This window comes from Oryctolagus cuniculus, chromosome 2, assembly GCF_051225735.1.
Source record: "Oryctolagus cuniculus isolate XC-2025 breed Fujian yellow rabbit chromosome 2, ASM5122573v1, whole genome shotgun sequence".
Lineage (NCBI taxonomy): Eukaryota > Metazoa > Chordata > Mammalia > Lagomorpha > Leporidae > Oryctolagus > Oryctolagus cuniculus.
In genome coordinates, this window is record NC_142868.1 from 163,688,104 (window position 1) to 163,709,868 (window position 21,765).

Below are 21,765 nucleotides of genomic sequence, written 5' to 3' on the forward strand. Positions count from 1 at the left end.
TATTTGCCACTCTCTGATCAGAAAGCAAAATGATTTAAACATGGAATAACAGTAAAAACTACAAGAGGGTAGCTTGCCTAGGTGAAGTACTGTTATCCAAAAATACTAATTCTGCCAACTGGAAGAATATCTGTGAGAAAATACTGGAGCCAATTCCTTGCCTGACCAAGAATCCATTATTTCCCATGAATTTAAACAGAGGCCTTGGAAGTCACCTAAATTAAGCCCAAAGGCGTCTAATTAAAAAGTTATTAAATTTGTATTCATGAAGAACAAGTCAGTTACAAACTTACTTCCTTTCATGTTCATCACAAACACACTTTCATTTCAGAAGGGCCCTGGGGATGATAAGAGAGTCCCAACACGGTCTTACACAAATGTTTAGAAATCCAGTAACTTCTGAGATAAACGGTGCTTTTAGGAGGAGACACAATGACAGATTACAGCTGCCTATAACCATGAAAGACCCTGGAATAAAACCAGAAATACTGCCAAGAAGCCACAGGTGTTTATCGCGTGGACAGGGAAAAACACTGCGAAGCGCACACTGACAGTTCTTTTCTGCCTCTAATGCACTATAAGATTAAAGGTTAACAGCAGCATAAATACTATAATTGTATAATATTGGGTTCATTTTTCTTTCAGGTTTACAAAAAAACCTTTTTGTCCTTGTACTTCTGTGCTCCTCATAGGTCTGCCAGCCTTATCACCGGAGCTCTCAGTCAGTTTACAAATGGATGTGCCCAAGACTGCCATCTGGTGGAAATGACAGAAACTGAAATGATGTGGGGCAGGGGAGAATAAGTGAATAAAGGCAGTTGTCTACTAAGGGATACATTAAAAGTACACAGGGGAGGGGCTGAAAAGGTAGCTCATTCATAACGGCACTAAGAAATATGAAATAACAAGAAACTAATTTCAGAAAGGTGTAGAACATATGAAGAAAACTATAAAACTATACAGGGGGCATTTAAAAAGGGCCATTTCCAAACAACAGTTTATGTAACAAAATCTATAAGGGAATAATGGGAAAGTCATGGGGAGAAGTCGTGTTAGACTTTTGGCAGACAGTAGTAAGTCCCAGTTACATTAAATATTTGTAAGTGCTTATTTAAAAGGCCAAAGGTATAAAAGAAAATACACATAAATACTTACTCATAATGTGAAAAAATTGTCTGTGTATGCAACTGAAGGTTGATGAAACTGTTAAAGAAAATGATAAAATTCTAAATCTTGAATATTTAAAAAGCACTTGTAGAAAGTCATCTTAACACCTAAAAATCTTTGCAAACTACAGTATGTAAATTTTACTTCAACTTCTTAAAAATTCAACAAAATAAATCTATCGTATTTAAGATTTATTTAGTTATTTGAAAGGCAGAGTGACACAAACAGGAGAGACAGAGAGAGATCTTCCATTTACTGGTTCACTCCCCAAATGGCACCAACAGCTTGGGCTGGGCCAAGGCAAAGCCAGAAACCTAGAACTCCATCTGGTTCTCCAACATGGGTGGCAGGGGCCCACATGGGTGATCACCTGCTACCTCCTGAGGCCCATTAGCAGGGAGCTGGACCAGAAGCATAGCAGTCAGGGCTCAGACTGGCACTGAGATGGGATACTGGCCACGCAAGCAACAGCTTAATCCACTGCGTCACAATGCTGGCACCCCTCTTCCAAATTTTAAAGTTATATGGAAAGAAAACAGTGTTTTTCACCAAAGGGGGTCTATCTGATACTCTTCAGACCTCAGTGTCTTAACTTCCTCTAGAACCTTCCCAGTCAGCAGAGAGGAAGTCCCTATGCTGCACTTAGGAAAAGTTGGCAGAGAAACAAAAAGCTGTCACGTTAGGAAGGTGCACAGAAACAGGCACAAAGAATTTTTTGGAAAGGGAGGAAACCTGTGATGTCAAGTCTGGTTTTTCAATGTGGATATCTCAGTTAGGTTAAGTGCCTTTTGTGCAGAGTCCCATCCCTCAAGATCCTTCATTTAAAAACCATCACCAGTCTTACGGTACTGAAAAGATGGTGGCCTGGGGAAAACAATGCATGATGTTTGTGAACAGAGGAATAGTTAATTTCCTATAAAGAATTCCATGTCAACAAAAATGATAAATGTTCTAACAAAAAAATAAGCCACATATGTAAACAGGCTTTCATAAGACATAGAACTAGTCAAATATGGGAAAAGTGTTCACTCATTAGAAATCATATATTTGAAAATTAAATCAAGGAAAGTACCATAAAATATTTTATCTTCCAGACCAAAAAAAAAAAAAAAAAAAGAAAGAAAGAAAAAACAGGCATTTTTGAATATTATTGGTATTATAAGTTGGCATTCTCATCTTGGAAGGCAATTCAGGACTACTGAATGAATTTGCTTCTACATTTTATTTTATAAATTCAAAATTTTATTAAAAATCCAAACATTGCTACAGACCTTACTACATACACAATCACCAGAACAATGGGCAAGAAAATCAAACCAAATCAAATCACACCTACTTAGCATTTTAAGATACACATAATTCCAAAGTTGAACAGAAAGAAAATCTTAAAGCAATTTAGCGTAACATTGTTATAAAGCCCACTAAGAACTTACTCAAAGTGAAAGGAACGTCAGAATTACTCTGAAAGGAAATCATCACTATTCTAGTCTTAATTATATTAGCATTTGACAATCTTACAACACAGTGGATTTTCTGCACACCCAGAGAATGTCAATAAAAACAAAGTATTTTACTTTTCAATAAATACAATTTAGCTGCCCAAAATCATGCGTTCCCTCCCCCGCCCCAAATCTCACCAAATGGCTTCATTACCTAAACCAAATTAATTTAGAAATACACACGAAATCAACTTAGAAGAGGAAATGTAAACCTGAAATGTCATTTTAAAACGTAACCTCTGGGAGTGGGCATTTGGCCGAGTGGTTAGGATGCCAGCATCCCATGAGTACCTGGGCTTCTGAGCTCTTGACCCCTAAGCTTCCAGCCAATGCAGACCCTGGGAGGTAGGCAGTGATGGCTCAAGTTCCCCTGTTTTGGCACAGCCCATCCCTGCCCACTGCAGACATCTGGAGAGTCAAAGTGAATGAGATCTCTCACCCTGGATGGATCTCAAAAACATTTGGCTACCAAAAGAAATCTGGATACCTTCAGATTAATTTCAATGACAAACTGAATACAAACTCAGTTTATCTCAGACAACATGTCTCACTCTGAGTTGTGCATTTGCCAAGGTTTTAGAAAAAACATGTTGTCTGTGCAACTAATTTGTAGTCTGGAACCAAAACCATGACCCATAATACATGTCAGAATAGTTACTGATTTATGAATAATCTAATTTTGTAATCAGCTTCAAATATAAACTAATGAGACTATATTCTAGTTCAAACATTTTGGAAACATTTGCTTCCAGATGATATTCGCAATGAACTTCTAGTTTTTGCATAAAGAAATTATAACCCTCGGGCATAAACTGAGCTCAGGTAAATAAAGTAATGAAGCGGAAGCTGGGGAGCTCTTGTCGCATAGGCGTTTTTCTTTCACAATGAGATTTATTACAAAACTAAATCTCAGAAACTACGCAACTGGATGTTTCAATATCTGCTATATTAAAGGAGATGATGTAAACAAAGCTTTTAGATAGTTGAGTATGTTGCTTTTATACGGGAAGTGTCCATCTTAATTTTAAAATTTGCTAGTTATATATGATGACTAACCATCTGAGAACCACGCTACAAGACATCAAACCCCAAACGAATTCCACACATCTGAAATCGGAACTAACATAAGGAGAAATCAGTTACTGAAAAGCATTTAAAACCCCCAATCCAAGTAACAAGTATAGAATTTTGAGGAAACACATATAATGATTCAGACTCATCACTGGTCAAAAATCAATATGTGACAAACTGAGTATTGTTTTAAAAATTTACACCTCCATGAAAGCTTTCTTCAATCTTATTATTGTTAAAAAAAAATGGAAAAATCTAAGAAAAGTCAGCATATAGCTCTAATTCACTTCATTATGATTTTTGTAAAAGTCAGAAGTCCTGTCTTTAATTGGCCAACCGGACATGACATCTGAAGAGCAACACATTAAATTCATATATAAAATACTAATTTAAAAAATCAATTATAATGAGACATCTTCAAAGAAGTACAATCTACTGAGCAATAACTGAAAGGTTCAAAAATCTGAATATGAGGTTACTTAAAAAATGGAAAAATGTAAGTAATTTATTCTGATACATTTGAAATCCATGCATACTTTTTATTATGCATTTCCATGAACTTTGTGAAAATCCTGCATATATTATTTCATTTTTTTTGGCACCAAAATAAACTTATTTTCATGTAACCTCAAATATTATAGGTTTACCATATTTAAACACATCACAGAAAATTCTGGGAGAAGGGAATACATTATCTACCTTGTTTATGTTGTTTTCAAAGTTCAGGTATTACACTGATTGTTTAGCCAGTCCCCTCCCCACACAGACACTGAAGACATTTTTTTTTTTAATCAGATCCCTACATGTCTTTAGACTCGCTATTATTATACTGTGGTTTTCGAAAAATGAAAAAATTATAAATCTGTCCAAAAGCAGTAGGACAGGGATTCTTGGGGGGCTCCAAAGAATCTTTTAAGGAGGTCCATAAAGTCAAAACAATTTCCAAACTACGATTTAGTCTTTTTCAAGATGACATTTGCACTAATTTTTCAAAACAGAAAAAGTGCAGGCACCTGAGCAAAAATTAAGACCGTGGCACCACTGGAAACAGTCATCACTGATCTTTGCTGCCACACACTCAGCCTGCTTCAGTTAACAATGTCCTGTCCTGGATGAAGCAACAGAAAATTTTATTAAGTGTCTGAGTGTACACATTTTTCAAATATCCTGTATGACCAAATAGATGTCCCAGTTCCACGACATATCAAAGCTTGACAGTTGTCTCCAGTGCTATTGTTTGAGCTGCATACAACTAGCCGCTTTTCATGCAACACCATGGTTACTGGAATGACTCACAGACTATGGTTACTCATTAGACATTTTCTCTAAAATAAACAAAATGAGCCTGTCACTTAAAGAAAACAACTGACAATATTTGTTGTCAATGATAAAATTTCACCTTTTAAAGCAATGTAGAATTTTGAAAAATCTATATCCATCATGAACTTGACAGCTTCCTAATCAAGATTTTTCTGACAAGATCAATTAACAAAAAACTTTTAATCACTACATATTAACATGGCAATATTCAGAAGAACTGCATAATTCAGCAAACCAGAATTTTCCAAATAACCAATTCATGGTGTTACAAAATCATGCATAGGTAGAAAATCCATTTAAAATGCAAGATAGATCCAATGGATTTTAATTTAATAGTACAAATAGTCTTTAATAAGGTTTCAGATTTCACATTGCAATTAACCTTTAAAAGACTACCAGTTGTTAAATTTTGATATTCATAATTACCTGAAGATATTAAAAATATTCCTTTCACACTACATATCTGCATGAAGCCAGATTTCTCCATATATTTTAATCAATGTGCCTCACTGTGACTGAATGCAGAATCTGATCAGAGAATCTAGTCCAACATTAAAGCATTTACGTAAATGAAAAGCACTACCACTTGTACACTAAAACTTTCAGACCTAGAAAATTGATTTTCATAAAACAATGTTACTCATAAGAACATAAGGGTTACTTTTAGTGAATTAAAACAGTACAGTAACATTTTTGTTTTAATTTCTAAAATAGCAATATATAGATGGGTCCTGAGATCAAAATGGTTGAGAACAAGCAGATTAAGGAATTCAGATGAGTAAATACTGAACATGGGTTTCTCCTTTGCTAAGTCATACATTATTTGTACTTCAAGGATCACTAACCACAACCACCACCACCACCCCAAGCCAAAGAAAACATTTTTTTTCCAAATGGTAGAATAATTGTAGAATGAAAAAATGTATTTGGAGTACAGAAGGGGTTATTTGTATTACCTTATACAGTCTGGATAATTCTTTGGAGTTATAATTCATCTACATGGTTTTATAAGAAAATTTTTACAAGTATGTTAATTATACAAAATGTTTAAAGTAACATTCAAAACTGGGTTTTTATTTTTGAAAACCATACCAAATAGTAATATGTCACACTGTTTTTTAAATCAATTCTTTATTTAGGTAACAAGTTGGTTATGTTCACTGCATTGTATGAAACATCACAATATCATACTGGAAAGATATTAGCAGTACAGATTTGGATCAGAGTGGACAGTTTGAACAATAAACCATTTTGCATTTTTCATTCCCTATCTTTTAACAACCCCCTAAAACCCAGTAAAGGGACAAATAGCTCTTAACATCATTATGTAAAGCACTTTAACTTACAAGGCTAAAATCTAAGAATAAATAAAATATATTGTGGCAATAATTCTTTTTAGACCAAAAATCAGGTGCACAATAAATCAAACAATCAGGAAAGCTGCCTGTGTTCTAACGTGTGGCTCTCCAGAAACAGCTTCAGGAAAATGTTACAGAAAATACCATGAATTCCATTTCACACAGGACCAGGTGATGACTCATTTTAACTACACACAAGGGCAATTACATCCTGCTGCAACACAACTGAAACATATAGGAAAATGTTTACAAAAGCATCCACAACATGTAAACCATGTACAAATGGATACATTCATTACTTCTCTTAGCCCAGTTACTTCTTATAGATAAATACTTTATACTCTTCATGTTCAGCATTGACTGGATTTAATACATGCAAAACTCAAAAGAATTTGAGAATCCAAGGTTATTGTAAAAATAGAATTAAACTAATAATCTTCAAGTACCTTATGTGACAGCCACTCTGTACCGTGCCCAATGTTAGAAAATGAAAGGTTTACTGAACCCATGAAAATATCTCTGTAATATTTCCTTAGATCTAAAATAGATAATTTAAAATGTATTTATAGTCATTTCAATGTGATATTCTGAGCTTTTAAAATAACAATTAAAAATTATTCCAAATTACACAAAACTTGTATCTTAAAAGCTGAAAAACTATAGAAACCCACATGTAAAATAAAAATCACAATTTACATTATAAAGGCAAATATTATCATTTAAAAGAATTTTTAGCAGTGAGATGTCATAGCAAATTATAAGTAGCCATAAATTAATCCATTTTGTTTCAAAAGATTTCTTGTGAGAGTTGAAGGATGTTGTAGATAACATGCATAAAATTTGTAAGGGTTTATATTATTGCCAAATACACTTTATCTTGAAGCAAGGTAACATGACAATTTGGACATTATTGGAAAACCCAGTTTGGTAATACAAGTAAAGTTGGAAAAAATTAAATAACAATTAATAATAAATACATATCCTATAGTAAATTGCTCAAATGAAATTCCAAGCCACAGAGCTGCAAAAGGCTTCCAACTTGGTGAATGGAAAAAAGGAACAGGTCATACAATTCTTTACTCTTACATGCTTATATGTTTGTGTGTTTTGTTAAAAAAAAAAATAATGTATCTTCAGAGTATAGCTAACTATATTCCCATGCACCTCAGGCACATTTATTGATTTGTGTTAAAATAACTTCATTGGTTTCTAGGGCCAGAAGTTCAATACAGATGTAACCAGTATGCCTGAGGTTGGCAAAAAATACTGTAGTACAGGCAATGCTACAAATGGCAATTATCAGAAAACACAAATATGAACAAATGATGGGAAATGCTAATGATTTTCTGCTCATGTATCACAAAACGTTGGGAATCCACAAGAGTAGTTTTCCCTTGTATTGAAGAAAATTGTGATTATAAGTTTTTTCCCCCAATTTTCAGAATCAAAAGCATTTTAGAAGGTTTCTAAGGCTACCATGGGTCTTCTAGATCTCCAGCACCCTACAGGAAGAGAAAAGGAAGAATATTATTATTTACCTATACTACTTCCAGGTTGGATTGAATTTCAAAAGAAAACAAAATTAAATGAACCAATTACCTTCCTTTGTCTGAAAAGGTACTTTTACAGAGATGTGTGTGCTGTGCACTGTGTGTATACACATGTATCTATCTATTACAGACAGATAAAAATGGTTAGGTTTTTTTCCTCCCTTCTCCACCAAATGCCTTCCTCTTTCTCAAAACGCTTAAAAATATTCTGGCATTGAAAAAATAGATCAAAACATTAGCTACCAGATCTGAAGATTCCAAAATTTCAAATTATATGGTACCTTAAGCAATTTTAAACATGTTATATAAAATATACAGAAGACAAGTTAATGTTCTATATTTATAAAAGTAATTGTTTTAAAGAATATTTTCCCATATGACTAGCAGCCATCTGTAACTTAAAAATCTTATTGCAATAAAAATAAAAACTCCTATCTGCCACTATTTCAAAAATAGCTCATAATTCTTGCATTTATTAATAACTAATGAATACTAAAAAAAAGATGTTACAATCTTTAAAATACTCATGTGGCAATTTTTTATGTCTACATGTGCTCATACTGTCCAAAGAATAATACTTTGTACCACACACAAGATATAAGAAAAAGACTAGATTTAATTCAAGTGAACAAAACTTGTGTTTTTTTAATATTAAATTTTTCCTTTTTTGTTCATGAAAAAAGCTAAGCCAAAAGTGTGCTAACTTTTAAATACAAATGAATTTCAAAGGGTGTCTTTCCAATATCCCAAGGCTGGTTGTTTAAAAAAAATTAAAAAATAAGTACAACATGCATAGATTATTCCACATTACATGCTTTATTTGGACTTAAACACTTATAATTTCATTCTAAACACTTTGTTGACATACATTTTGATATGTATGGTTAGACTATACAGAATATACAAACCAAAGGTGTATGAGTAATACATAGGTTTTCAAAAATTATGTTTCATAAAGAATACAGAGAAAGGAAAAATAAGCACACATCCATTATCTAACAACTTCTAAAAATAAAACTATAGAAATAGGAAATATAAACAAATCAAACAACACAAATTATCATCCTTGAAAGAAAAATTACAGGTAAGCATCAACCATTCTTTGAAGAACTAAAATTAGTAAAGAAAACACAAATTACAAAGCTAACTATGAATGTACTATATGTAAAATCATATGAATCAGTATAATTCTACATTAACAAGTTTTTCCATAATATAGTGTAATTTCTATAATCAGTAATCTCTAATCCTATCCAGTATTAATTTAACTACTGACTTTCGTAACTGGTAGCCTAATTTCTAGCATACAGTGTGAAATGACATATAATTTCATTAAATTCAAAGGTACTATAAATAGTCAATTTAAAACTCTCATAAAGGTGTATGCAAAGGCCTTTTTAAAAAACAAGGCTATATGAATATAATAAAACTAGTTTTCCAAGATTCAAATAACAAAACAGTTATATATAAATGCATACATTATACCTCCTAAGTAAAAGGCATCAAACCAAAGATCACAAAACTATTACCCAAAAGGAAAGTCATATTTTTTCACCACTCCTCTTTGTCCCTGCATCTTCATTACAGCTGTCTAATTCAGCAAGACCACTTTCTGAGTCAGAATGGCTTTCCTGCATTGTCACTGGGCTTCCAGCATCACTGTTCGAAGAAGTGGCAGCAGCAGCTGGGTCAGCAGGGCTTTCTTCTCCCTCTACTTTAGCTAGCCTGTAACTAGTCAGCATCTCCTCCAGAAGTTGTCGGTAGTTTCCCCTATGATTAATTCTCATTTGCCTGAGAGCTTCCACCAATTTTCCCTGTGATCCACTTTCCTTTGCTTCATCGGAGGCCTTTTTTTAAGATTCAAGACCCCAGTGTCAGTAGACAAACTAGGATATCACATGTATTTCATAACAAATTACAGCAAAACACTAATTTTCTATTATAAATAATATAGTCTAAGCATGAAAACATTTTATGAATAAAGCATCAATTCTTACCTGTGTCAATTAAAAAAACTTGTAATGGTAGCATCTCAAAAGTAATCTTTAGCAAATTACCATTAACTAGTTTAATGTCATTTGACGTTTAATCTGCAAATTTATTCTGCTTTTAGAATTCAACAGCAACATAACCATTTCCTAAAAGTGGCTAACTAAAAAAAAAACAACCAGTAACTGGCTATAATGATTTAGTACGAAGGAAAATTAATGTTTAAAGTGATAGGAAAAGGATAGAAGAGGAGGCCATCAGAATATCAGTTTCTTTCTGCTGAGTGGTAAGTAGAAGATAGAAAAGATAAACCTACATAAATGTAAACTATGGATTTTTGGAATATTTTAAAGTTTTTGTGGATAAAAAATTTACTTATGCCTTTAAAAAATATTTTAATAAAATATCTAAAATATATGTTATTTTAAATATAAGATGAATAATCAATTGTTCAATCCTTTTATATTTTATTAACCTTTGGAAAATCTACAGGCTTCTACAATAGCAGCACCTTAACCCTCTTAGCAGCACAAGCTGTATGATCATAGTATTCCTGACAAAATAAAAGACAACCTTATATACTTCCTGATACGCTACATTATGAAGTATAGAGTCATGTTCTATATTCCAGCCAGAAACATTAAAATCAATCTAGTAAAGCTAATTCTGAGTTTATAAGGTAACGGGAAATAAAGGATCAAGTTGAAGGATACCAAGAGAAAATAATCATGTGACTCCAGAATGTAGGACATCTTATTAAAAAACTGGTTCAGACTCTTTAAAACCAGTGTCAAGAAAAAAAAGGGGGGAGGAGTTGGGAGTGGGGTTTGATTAAAGACTTGTTTAATGTGCTTGGCTGATGACTTAACCTCATTAGACCATGATTCAAAAGAAAATTATAACAGTAATTCTAGGAGTAACTGGGTAAACCTGAACTTGATATTATGACAGTAAGACATTTATTTTCCTAGGCCTGATAAGGATATTATGATTTCGAAAAATCTCATTCTTAAGCACTACATATTGAAAGGTTTTTGAATAAAATATTATGTCTACAATTTGTTTTCAAAGGATTCAGTTAAAAAAAAGTGTGGGGGGGTGGGGAATGGGGCCAGTGCTGTGGTATAGCAGGTAAAGCCACCACCTGCAGTGCCGGCATCTCATATGGGTGCTGGTTTGTGTCCTGGCTGCTCCACTTCCAATACAGCTCTCTACTACCACCTAGGAAAGCAGTGGAAGATGCACCCACATGGGAGAACAGAGGAGGTTCCTGGCTCCTGTTCCACCCAGCTCTGGCCGTTGTGGCCATTTGGGAGTGAACCAGCGGAAGGAAAATGGATTTCTCTCTCTGCCTCTACCACTCTGTAACTCTGCCTTTCAAATAAATACATTTTTTTTAATGTGTCTATTTGAATGTTCATTGAATATATTATGGTAGAAACAGTTTTTGAATAGGAAATTCCCCATATAAGTAGACTCTTACAAAAGAAATATTGGTGAAAATTATCGTAGGACTGTTAACACAGGTTATTTTATACTGAAATCTATAATGTATTTCTTTGATACACAATTATTCTGTAAAATAAATTTAAGATAATTAGTGAGATGAAAATTTAGTTCTTTCTGCTCCAGTTTTTGAAAGCATTCTGTCAGTTAGACTAATACAACTTTAGGATCAATTCTCACTATGCAAACAGTGGCTTATACAAAATAGACATAGGGATATTAGATAAACACAGAGAAGGGAGAACATGTAAAAATAAAACTTAACTAGCTGATATGTATTTGTAACAATATGTATTTTTTTTTTAAAACACACGTCTCTTGTGCAAAATTCTTTAAATGACTAGGTAAAGCACTGGCAAAAAAGAATGCTAATAAAAATGTGATGCTTGTGGAGTCCAATACTATATTTATCAGCTAATAAAAATTTTTAGAACTGAAAATTCTCAAATATGTGACACAATTACCAATGACTAAAGAATCAGGATTCTGACAAATCAGGTGTTATTTATTTATTTTTAAAGATTTATTTATTTTACTTGAAAGTCACAGTTGAGTGGGGAGGTCTTCCATCTGCTGGTTCACTCTCCAGATGGCCACAATGGACAGAGTTGTGCCCATCTGAAGCCAGGTGTCCCATGTGGGCGCAGGGGCCCAAGGCCTTGGGCCGTCTTCTATTGCCTTCCCAGGCCACAGCAGAGAGCTGGATTGGAAGTGGAGCAGCCAGGTCTTGAAGTGGCGCCCATATGGGATGCCGACACTGCAGGCGGCGGCTTTACCCACTACACCACAGTGCTGGCCCCAAATCAGGTGTTATTTAAAGGGTCATGTAATATTTAACAAATTTCAAGTAATTTTAGAAAGCCATGTAAATGTTCAAAATCATACAACAGTCAAACCATATCTTAAAAAATAGTAACCCAATTTAGTTTATGTTCAGATAGCAAAGATGTTCACAGAATGCTTCGACAACTGAGTGAAAAGCAAACATGAAACAAGCTAGAAAAAAAACGGTATTCAGAGTTCTAAAAACTGTGATAATAAAAATGTAAAAGCATGCACGGTGGTGTAGTGGGTTAAGATGTCATCTGCAGAGACTGGAGTCCTGGCTGCTCTCCAATCCAGCTCCCTGCTAATGCACCTGGGAAAGCAGTGCAAGACAGACCTAGTGCTTGAGTCCCTGCACTCTTGTAGGAGACCTGGAGAAGCTCCTGGCTTCATCTTGGCCCTGTCCAGGCCACTGCAGCCAATTGGGGAGTCAATCAACAGATGGAAAATTTAAAAAATCTTAAAAAATGTAAAACCAACTATTTCTATTGCAATTATATGTTTACTGAAAAACACAAAAGATTGCATATAAAATTGAATAATGTGAAAACAACATGGAAATTCTTTGAGGCTTAAGAAGAACCCAATTTGTCCAGTTTTTCCTTCTCTTCTCAAAAAATTCCAACATCTTAAAAGTTTTTGGATTAAGATAAATAAGACCATATATTTTAATGAAAACTACCAATAAGTTACCAGGCTTGATTATTTTGCTTAAATAACCTTATAAATATTCTTTATCAAAAATAGAATATCTTAAGACTATTCTGCATGAGATTCACAAAAAGAAAGGAAAATGTTTTTTCTTGGACAGCAGAGAGAAACTGGATACAGACATGTACAATCTCTAAAAATAACTTAGAATGAAGAACATACGGAGAACAGTTTTGGAGTCAGCCTGCTTCATCTCTCTTACTATCACGGTCTCATGTAAAAGAAGGGTATAACTATGACTACACACACACACAGCTTGGCACAAGCAGGAGTTGGGCAAGTACAAGTTCTCCCTTTACCCTTGGAAAATCACCAAGTTACACAGCTGCTTGATCAGTGGAATTCAATAGCATTGTGAGTCTTCTTAGAAGAAAGAATATTTTTGCATGGAAAATATAAAACTCTAAAAGCTATAGACTTTCATATCAATTAGCAACTGCAGCTTATTTTTTAAAATACACTACTTAAGGACAGTCTAAGCAAATTACTAGATGTGAGTAAATAAAAACATTTCCTATTCAACAAGTTAAGTTCTTTTGAGTTGTCACTATACACCAGGATTGTTGTCAGTGCTGGGACTATAAACATAAAAAAATTCATCAGATGAAGTCCCATATCTCACAGAATGTATGCTTTCAGGTTCCTGCCTAATGTAAGAACAACTAATAGCAAAATGTAGTTTTAATTTTTCTGGAGATTTTGTGGTGGATGCAGGGAGTTCTTGCAGAAATTATCCCTTTGAGAAACTGATGAAAGCAAGCCAAAGATATGATCTCATTACACAATATGTGTATACACACAAACATTTTTTTAAAATTTGGGGGGAGGAGGCTGGTGCTGTGGAATAGTGCGCTAAGCCTCCACCTGCATTGCCGACATCCCATATGGGCACCAGGTCTAGTCCTGGTTGCTCCTCTTAGGACATTTCTGCTCCTTATGATTATAGTTCAATATTTTTTAAGGCAGTGATTATTCTTAAAGGGTATGGTAATGTTTCCCAAAATAAGATTCTGGGCTACAGAGTGAGTTTTTATAGTAACACAGAAGTTTCTCTAATCTAGACACACCCCTACTAATGAGTTTACACATTTATAACTGATCTCTGCAAGTATTCCACAATTACTTGACTTCCAGCATCTCTTCAAATAATACTGAAAACATTTCTAGCAGATTAAAATGCCATGCTATCCCTGTAAGTCTATCATTTGTAAGCTCAAAACATCTGGCGATTCCTCACTCTACAATAAGTTTCAAAAGGCCAATCTCTCAGCAAATACTTTGCAATCTAAATTCTTATTTTCACTCCAGCAGTTTTCTGCTTCAGCCAAAGCTATCCTTTCTCTCAAAGACATCCTATACTTTGTTCTTTTCTCTCATCCACTTGAAATGTTATTTTCTTCATCTCATTTCTGTCATTCAAATCCTTCAAATTTATCTTTTCTGTGGGAATCTGATCTTCCCTTCTTAGCTGAGCTTTCACGGCAATCACTGTACAGTCCACATGGTGATTTCCACATTCTGTACTTTATCACTGATTTCATTCTTTACTAAACTATGTGGAACATTGTATTACTTGATGTGTTTGTAACTGTACTGTACACTGCACTTAGCAGATGAGACAAGGCCTTATGTTTGGTTGTCTCTTCCATCCATCAGTTTATTGCATGACAGATTGCCCATGCATGATCTGCTAGTGCTAACAGCATATATATGATGGCAATTAAGAGTTTATATCCCATATTTATATAGCCATACAATTATCTTAATCAAGGTAGGTTTTATAACATAGGCATCTAACTTCATTTCCACAGCTCTTGTCTGTGTCTTCACTATTCTATAGGTACTATGTATACTTGTTTTCTCTTTTAAAAACTTTAAAGGTAATCCTTTGTTATATGCTAGGGTTATTCAACACTTTTTACATCTTGTTTGAAGTAAAAATTGACTGCTTTAATGGACCAAGAAATTCAGCAAGAAATAATAATTTAAGATTACACGCTTAGTATTGCATTTTGAAATACTGGGGGAAACTAGAGTACTTCTATGGTTCATCATGAATAAATAAATACCTTCTGGTGACTAACCAAGGCAATGGGTCCCATGTGGAATCTATGATCTAGCCAAAGAGGTCCCTTTTACCTCCCAAATTATCAGCATAGTTTTAGTTATGTCAACAACCTATATACATCTGCTTGAGTGAGGCTTCTCTAAATATATCACTTGACATTTTAAAATTAACCTTCACAGTTTGGGACATAATTCTTAATATTTTGAGGTACTAGCTGCAAAAGGAAGATTCAGAATCATTGCTCTAGATGATATAAACTCTGTTGTAAGTTATTCACCACTTTTACTTGACTCATTAAAATTTTATTAATTGTGAAATTTTTCCTTTTTGCCAGGATATATTTCATTGTTAAGGAAAATAAATTATATTGTGCACTAATGAATACTAGGAAAACACCACAAGTGAGATAACATATAATTTCTACCCAATGACTGCTATCTCTCCCAAGGTGTGCCAAGAGGAGTTTGAGACTTGGAGGGTGAACCTATTTTTTTTTTTCCTCCAGTTAACTTCATTACTAAGTCTGGAAGTCCTTTAAAGCTTTGGGGCATGTAAAAATTAGGTCATTCACTTTTAGATGTCCAAAAACATGAAAACCTCACGAGAAAATACTTATATTTGAATTACTGTGAAACTGAATGTAATTAGAGAAATAATTTGTTTTGTCTCTTGGTACTAATACAAAAACAAAACAATACATAAAGAAGCAGTTGGTAGCTCATTAGTATCTCTAAGGATAGCACAGTGAAAGGTAAGGAGATAAAGAGTATTGTTCCAAGTACCACAAGGTACAATAGACATGGTAATTTCAGTTCAATACTCATATACCAAAAATATAATAATATTAAAAAAACTGCCCTCGGGTATTCAAACTGGGCACACAGGGAAACTAAAGAGAATGGTTGTTAGAATAATCACTGTCACTAACATCTGCTGATGGTAATAGCATGATAGAGAAACTGAGATATTTATAAACACAATCTCACTTCAAAATTAAAGTTTAAGGGAGAAGGGGAAACAGACGTACAGGGAAAAGGTAAGGACATCCCAAACATGACTAGAAAAACTGAGAACAAAGCTGCCTACAACATAGATGTTTATCTCTACCTACATTTCAATTAATTTCCTTAAGTTTTTCACTGACTTCTTAAAATGAAAAGCAGTAAAAATTTATCAGAAATTTTACTACATGAACATATTCATATCTAGCACTTATATGATAAAATCACTTCAAATGCATAGAAAAGTAAAATAAAACTCACCCCATCGCTTTCTCTATGTGGATTCAGTCTACTATAAACAGCTTCAATAACATTGCGCCTAAAAAAAATTATGCCTTTGTTTTATTAAATTACACAAAATATTAAGCTCATGAGTATTTGAAATAATATTTAGACTATACTAAAAATTTAACTGTCACACAAATTCTTACAGAGGACATAGTTTCCACATTTCACTCATAATATGATCTTGCAAAACCCATCTGTTATCAATTAGCAAAGAAAGGACCTTCATCCTCAAAGTATATGACAAATAATTCCTTTTTAAAACATTTTTGGATGAAGTTTTAGAGTTCCTCTCTAGTATTCAACAAAAAATGAACCCATTTCTTCTCTAGATAAATGATGTACTTCTGATTTAACTTTTCTTACCCCTAATTATTTAATTACTATTTATAAATGAACTCAAAATTAGCTCTTTTTGCTCTACTTACTTGCCAGCAAGACCTCCCCCAGGAGGCAAATTTGGGATATTTTCTGCAGACAAGATGCGCATGACATGGGCAAGATCAGGCATTCCTTCCTCACCAGATTTCTCCATAATTTCTGCAGGTTTTTTAAAAAAAATTCCTAAATCAATGTGTTAACTCAATATTCACAAACAAGAGGTACAATTTGGCAGTAATTACTTTAGCATATAAATGACAAACACTGTCACAAGAAGGAACAAAAAGAAATAGTTATTTTCACAAAGATGTTCATTCCATTATTACTTATAAAAGCAAAAAACAGAGCAAACTAGATGTCTAACAATAAGGAGGCAGTTAGGAAAACTTCAGTACAGCCAATGAGTAAAACACTTGATAATCACTAAAAATGATCCTGATAAACATTAACAGATACATGGAAAAATATATTTTAATTAAGTAAAAATAATATAAATAATACCACAATTACGGGAAAAGAAAAGTAATGGCTGACAAGGATTATAAAGAAAGAGGGACATTAAAAACCAATTTTCAGGTTTTGTGATAATTAAAATTTATGTTCTACTGTGTTTTACAATTAAAACGAAGGAAAATAAATCATAGCATTTGCTAATGCTTAACAAAAAGTTAATCTCCATTTCTATTGAAAATTTGTGGAAAACAAGTTTTAGTTACAAGTATGATTATTAGAACACTGGCAAGACAAACTCCTCAAAAATCAAACAGTGGCGACTAACTTTTAAGATAACAAAAAAAGCAATATAATAAGCAGTCCTCAACACAAAAGCCAAATTGGTTACCAAAAAAGACCTTGACTTTGGTCTTAGAGCTCACAACTCCCTTTTAACTCTGCTTATCTCCAAATGCTCCAATCAATGAAGCTGCCTCCTGCTTCGAGATCTTCCTTGATTTAGAACACTTTTCACACCAATCCAACTCTTTTGTACGGTTAACTCCTAATTCATCTTTGGACTTCAACTTTATTACTTTTTCAAATCCTTCTGTGATCAAAGCCTAGAATAAGTACACTGCTAAACTTGGTACCATACACATAGTGTATACCACACTGCTACATACTCCCATTTATACCAAGTTTATTATATCCCAGACTGCAAACTTCATAAAAGCAGGATTAAATTTTTCTACCTCAGACTTATATCTCTATAGTACATGGTTTTTCACCCTCTGCACTGCTAACATTTTGGACTAGATAATTGTTTGGTGTGGAGGCTGTTCGTGCAGAATGTTAAGTAATGTTCCTGGGCTCTACTCACCAGAAGAGGAATCTTACCAGTTCTAAAACTTAAAATGTCTCCAGACATTGCTTCTTGTCCTCCGGGGACCAAATCTCTCCCAACTGAGAATCACTGCAGTCTAGAACATTACCAATTTGTATACCAACCCCCACCCCCACCCCCACCCCGCAATAGTCCCATTCTAGTCCAATAAACCACCATCATCTACCACCTGCAGTCGTGAGTGGTTTTTAATTGCTATCTTGTCTTCTCTTGTTCTCTACAATCTTATACATACAGCAACTAAAAGGCATTCTTTGAAAGAAAGTCACATCAAGTCAGTTTTGTGCTTTAATCTTGCAATGGATTATCATCATAAATTGAATGAAGTCTAAAGTCCTTATTTTGGTCTATAGAATCTTACATGATATGCTTCTAAATATCCTCTCAATCTCTTCTACTTCTCTGACTCATTGTAATACTTATTAAGAGCATTCCCTGGCCGGCGCCGTGGCTCACTAGGCTAATCCTCCACCTAGCGGCGCCGGCACACGGGGTTCCAGTCCCGGTCGGGGCACCGGATTCTGTCCCGGTTGCCCCTCTTCCAGGCCAGCTCTCTGCTGTGGCCAGGGAGTGCAGTGGAGGATGGCCCAAGTGCTTGGGCCCTGCACCCCATGGGAGACCAGGATAGGCACCTGGCTCCTGCCTTCAGATCAGCACGGCGCGCCGGCCGTGGCAGCCATTGGAGGGTGAACCAACTGCAAAAGGAAGACCTTTCTCTGTCACTCTGCCTGTCCAAAAAAAAAAAAAAAAGAGCATTCCCTACTCAACCTATGCTGTTCCCATGAGACTATTCTAGTTTTCACTATAACCTTCATGATAAATATGCCAAACACACACTGAATAAATGAATATATGTAAAAAGCGTTCACTAAATATCTAAGCAATCACCTTAGGTTCAATACTATTTCATACAGTAGTTTAACATCACACTTCTCCCACCTGCACACTCTCACTAAAATCATACAGACTTACTCAATACAACAGAATATTTTTACATCAAAAATTTAGTATCAGATTACATAATTTAAAATCCCAATAGAAAAACACCACCAATACACTGACTTTTAAGACAACTTAAGTTTCAGTATAATTGACTTGTAGCGGCTGCCTTGCTAAGGATTTTTAAATGTTTGATTGAGTGATCATAATCAAGTATTTGCTCCAGATCTCAGAGGTTTTATTACAAATCTGTGGTTTCTGCCACATAAAATTTACTTCAGAAAGTTACAAAAAAATACGAGAAAAAGTATTAAATGTTAACAATCCATGTTGAACTGAATTGACCACATATTTAAAAAGCTACAAATTGGCTGTTACACAGTTTAAAAATTAATAACAGCTACAGTTTGCTAAGTTTTGTACTAGGTGCTTAAATATCTCATTTGTTTTTTCCATTTTTTTTTAAAGATTCATTTATTTGAAAGTCAGAGTTATAGAGAGAAAGAGAAATGAGAGAGAGAGAGAGAGAGAGAGAATCTTCCACCTGCTGTTTCACTCCCCAAATGGCTGCCAACAGCCAGGGCTGGGCCAGGCAGAAGCCAGGAACTTCTTCCAGTCTCCCAGGTGGGTGCAGGGGCCCAAGCACCTGGGCCATCTTCTGCTTTCCCAGGCACATTAGCAGGGAGCTGTATTGCCCATATGGGATGTAGTTCTTCCAGACAGAGGCTTAACCCAGTAGATAAGAATGCCAGCCCTTCTCATTTGCCTTTCTGACAAAGACTCCCTCATCTGATCAAAACTTTAATCAGGTTCTTAGGTCCTGACTAGATTAACTTTGAGCTTCCCTCTCTGTCCTTGTGGAGCTCAATTTGAGCAAGAATCCTGCTAAGTCATCAGTTTAGCACCCTGCTCCCAACTAGTATTAGCCCACCAACATTATCTTTAACACCCTACCCTACCCTTAATGATAATCCTATCAAGTCAGTTTAGCCACAACCACTTTACCCCTTGATGTTTCCTCCTAGTAATTTTCCACCCATTTAATCACCATTTGTCCTTAATGGTGTTTATTACAATCTCATTCCACCATTGAAAGATCTTACCTAGTGGTCCCTGTTATCTATCTGAGGGAATCCCTTGAATAAATTTCACTTCACCATCTTTAACAAGTATCATGTACAAACTGTTTTCTTTCACAACTTATTAAAGCAGCCTTTTTGGTTGGTGTTTTTATCTTTAGTTCCAATAAAGGAACTGATGTCTTGAGAAGTTAAGCAAGTCGGATAAGATCACATAACAAGCAGCTGATGAATTTGGAGAACTTCCAAAACTCAGTTTATGAATAAATTCTTTCTGCCTTTTGATAAACTATAGTCAGCAATCCACCACTTCAATACACTATAGCTCATCTAAAATTTATATTAATAACTTATAAATAACTCCCTTAGTAATTATCAAAAGGAATGAGTTCCTATGCCTATGACATGGTCTTCAATGTGCTCCCACATTATTTCCCATCTTCCCATCACCAAAAAAGCAGTGTTCACTGAGACTAAAAAGAACTGAAACCTAGGGACCAGTGCTGTGGTGCAGTGGGTTAAAGCCCCAGCTGCTCCACTTCTGATCCAGCTCCCTGCTAATGCGCCTAGGAAAGCACCAGAGGACAGCCCAACTCCTTGGGCCCTTGCATCCATGTGGGAGACCTGGAAGAAGCTCCTGGCTTCCAATTGGCTCAGCTACAGCTGTTGCAGCCATTTGGGGAGTGAACTAGCCAATGGAAGACCTCTCTCTCTGTTAAAAAAAAAAAAAAAAAAGAGCACTGAACCAAAACCTATAAACAGGACTCATTGAGAACTAAAGAAATTATACACCAAAAGCAGCATTTAGGCAATGCGGCTGGATAGTTATAAAGCTAAAAAAGATTCATCTATTCTTCCCAAACTTGCAAAAATGACATTTTCCTATGGTAACCACACATTTGAAATCATGAATCTTTACATTTTAAAATCCTTGTCAGTTTTTACGGCTACTCTGTACAAAATGATTCATAATTGGCCAAATTCACCAAGCCTATTACATCACAACCAAAATTTTATCACTCAAATGCATTTAAATATATAAAAAGAATCAAGCTGTAAGTGATAAGGGTACTACAAGAACTTGTGAAAGAAACAGAATTAAGAGTTTACTTTGGTGCAGATAATTTATATCCATGCATCTTTTTTCATATTACATATCTTATACAAACTTCCTGAAGACTCTCTATAGATCAATATGTAACCCTGAGATAGGGAAAGAACTTTGTATTATATTTGTGGAGGAAAGGGTAGAGAATAGAAAAGGAGAAGAGAAAGAATTGACAATGTAACTTCAGAAAAAGTAATTTCACACAGGTTGAGCATCCCTAGTCCAAAAATCAGAGCATCAGTGCTCTAGGTATTTTGATTTTGGAGCATTTCAGATTTTCAGATTAGAGACAATCAACTGTAAAGTCTATGCAAAACTTGGATAGACAAAAGTCTATCCAAAACTTCAGACTCCAAAACCTGAAACATGTCTGGTCCCAAGTATTTCAGATAAGGGATATTCAACCTAAATATAAAAAACAGCACACACAAAATCAAAATGTAGTATCACGGCTTGAATATAATTTGATTCTTCCCCACCCCAATGCTGCAGGACTTTAACCCCAGAGTTTTATATTGAAGGTATTAAGAAAGTAGAAGTTCAATCCCTCTATGGTTTAGATGTGAAGC

The 21,765-nt window shown here is 34.7% G+C and overlaps 1 protein-coding gene across 7 annotated transcripts in view; it reads right to left on the bottom strand.

Annotated features, from left to right (window-relative positions):
• Positions 1-633: 633 nt before the first annotated feature.
• Positions 634-21,765, bottom strand: part of PPM1B (protein phosphatase, Mg2+/Mn2+ dependent 1B) — a 79,491-nt gene continuing 58,359 nt past the window's right edge. For 2 of the 7 annotated variants that reach the window (XM_070069189.2, XM_017340801.4), the window contains exons 4-6: positions 16,779-16,890; positions 16,327-16,384; positions 2,387-7,917 (exon numbers count right to left, since the gene is read on the bottom strand). In XM_070069189.2, the coding sequence (XP_069925290.1) occupies positions 7,888-7,917; positions 16,327-16,384; positions 16,779-16,890 (200 nt within the window). In that variant the 3' untranslated portion in view covers positions 2,387-7,887. Of the gene's footprint in view, positions 776-1,155; positions 1,204-2,386; positions 9,813-16,326; positions 16,385-16,778; positions 16,891-21,765 lie in introns of those variants that run through there. The other 5 variants (XM_070069187.2, XM_002709898.6, XM_089326460.1 and 2 more) reach the window with 4 other exon arrangements.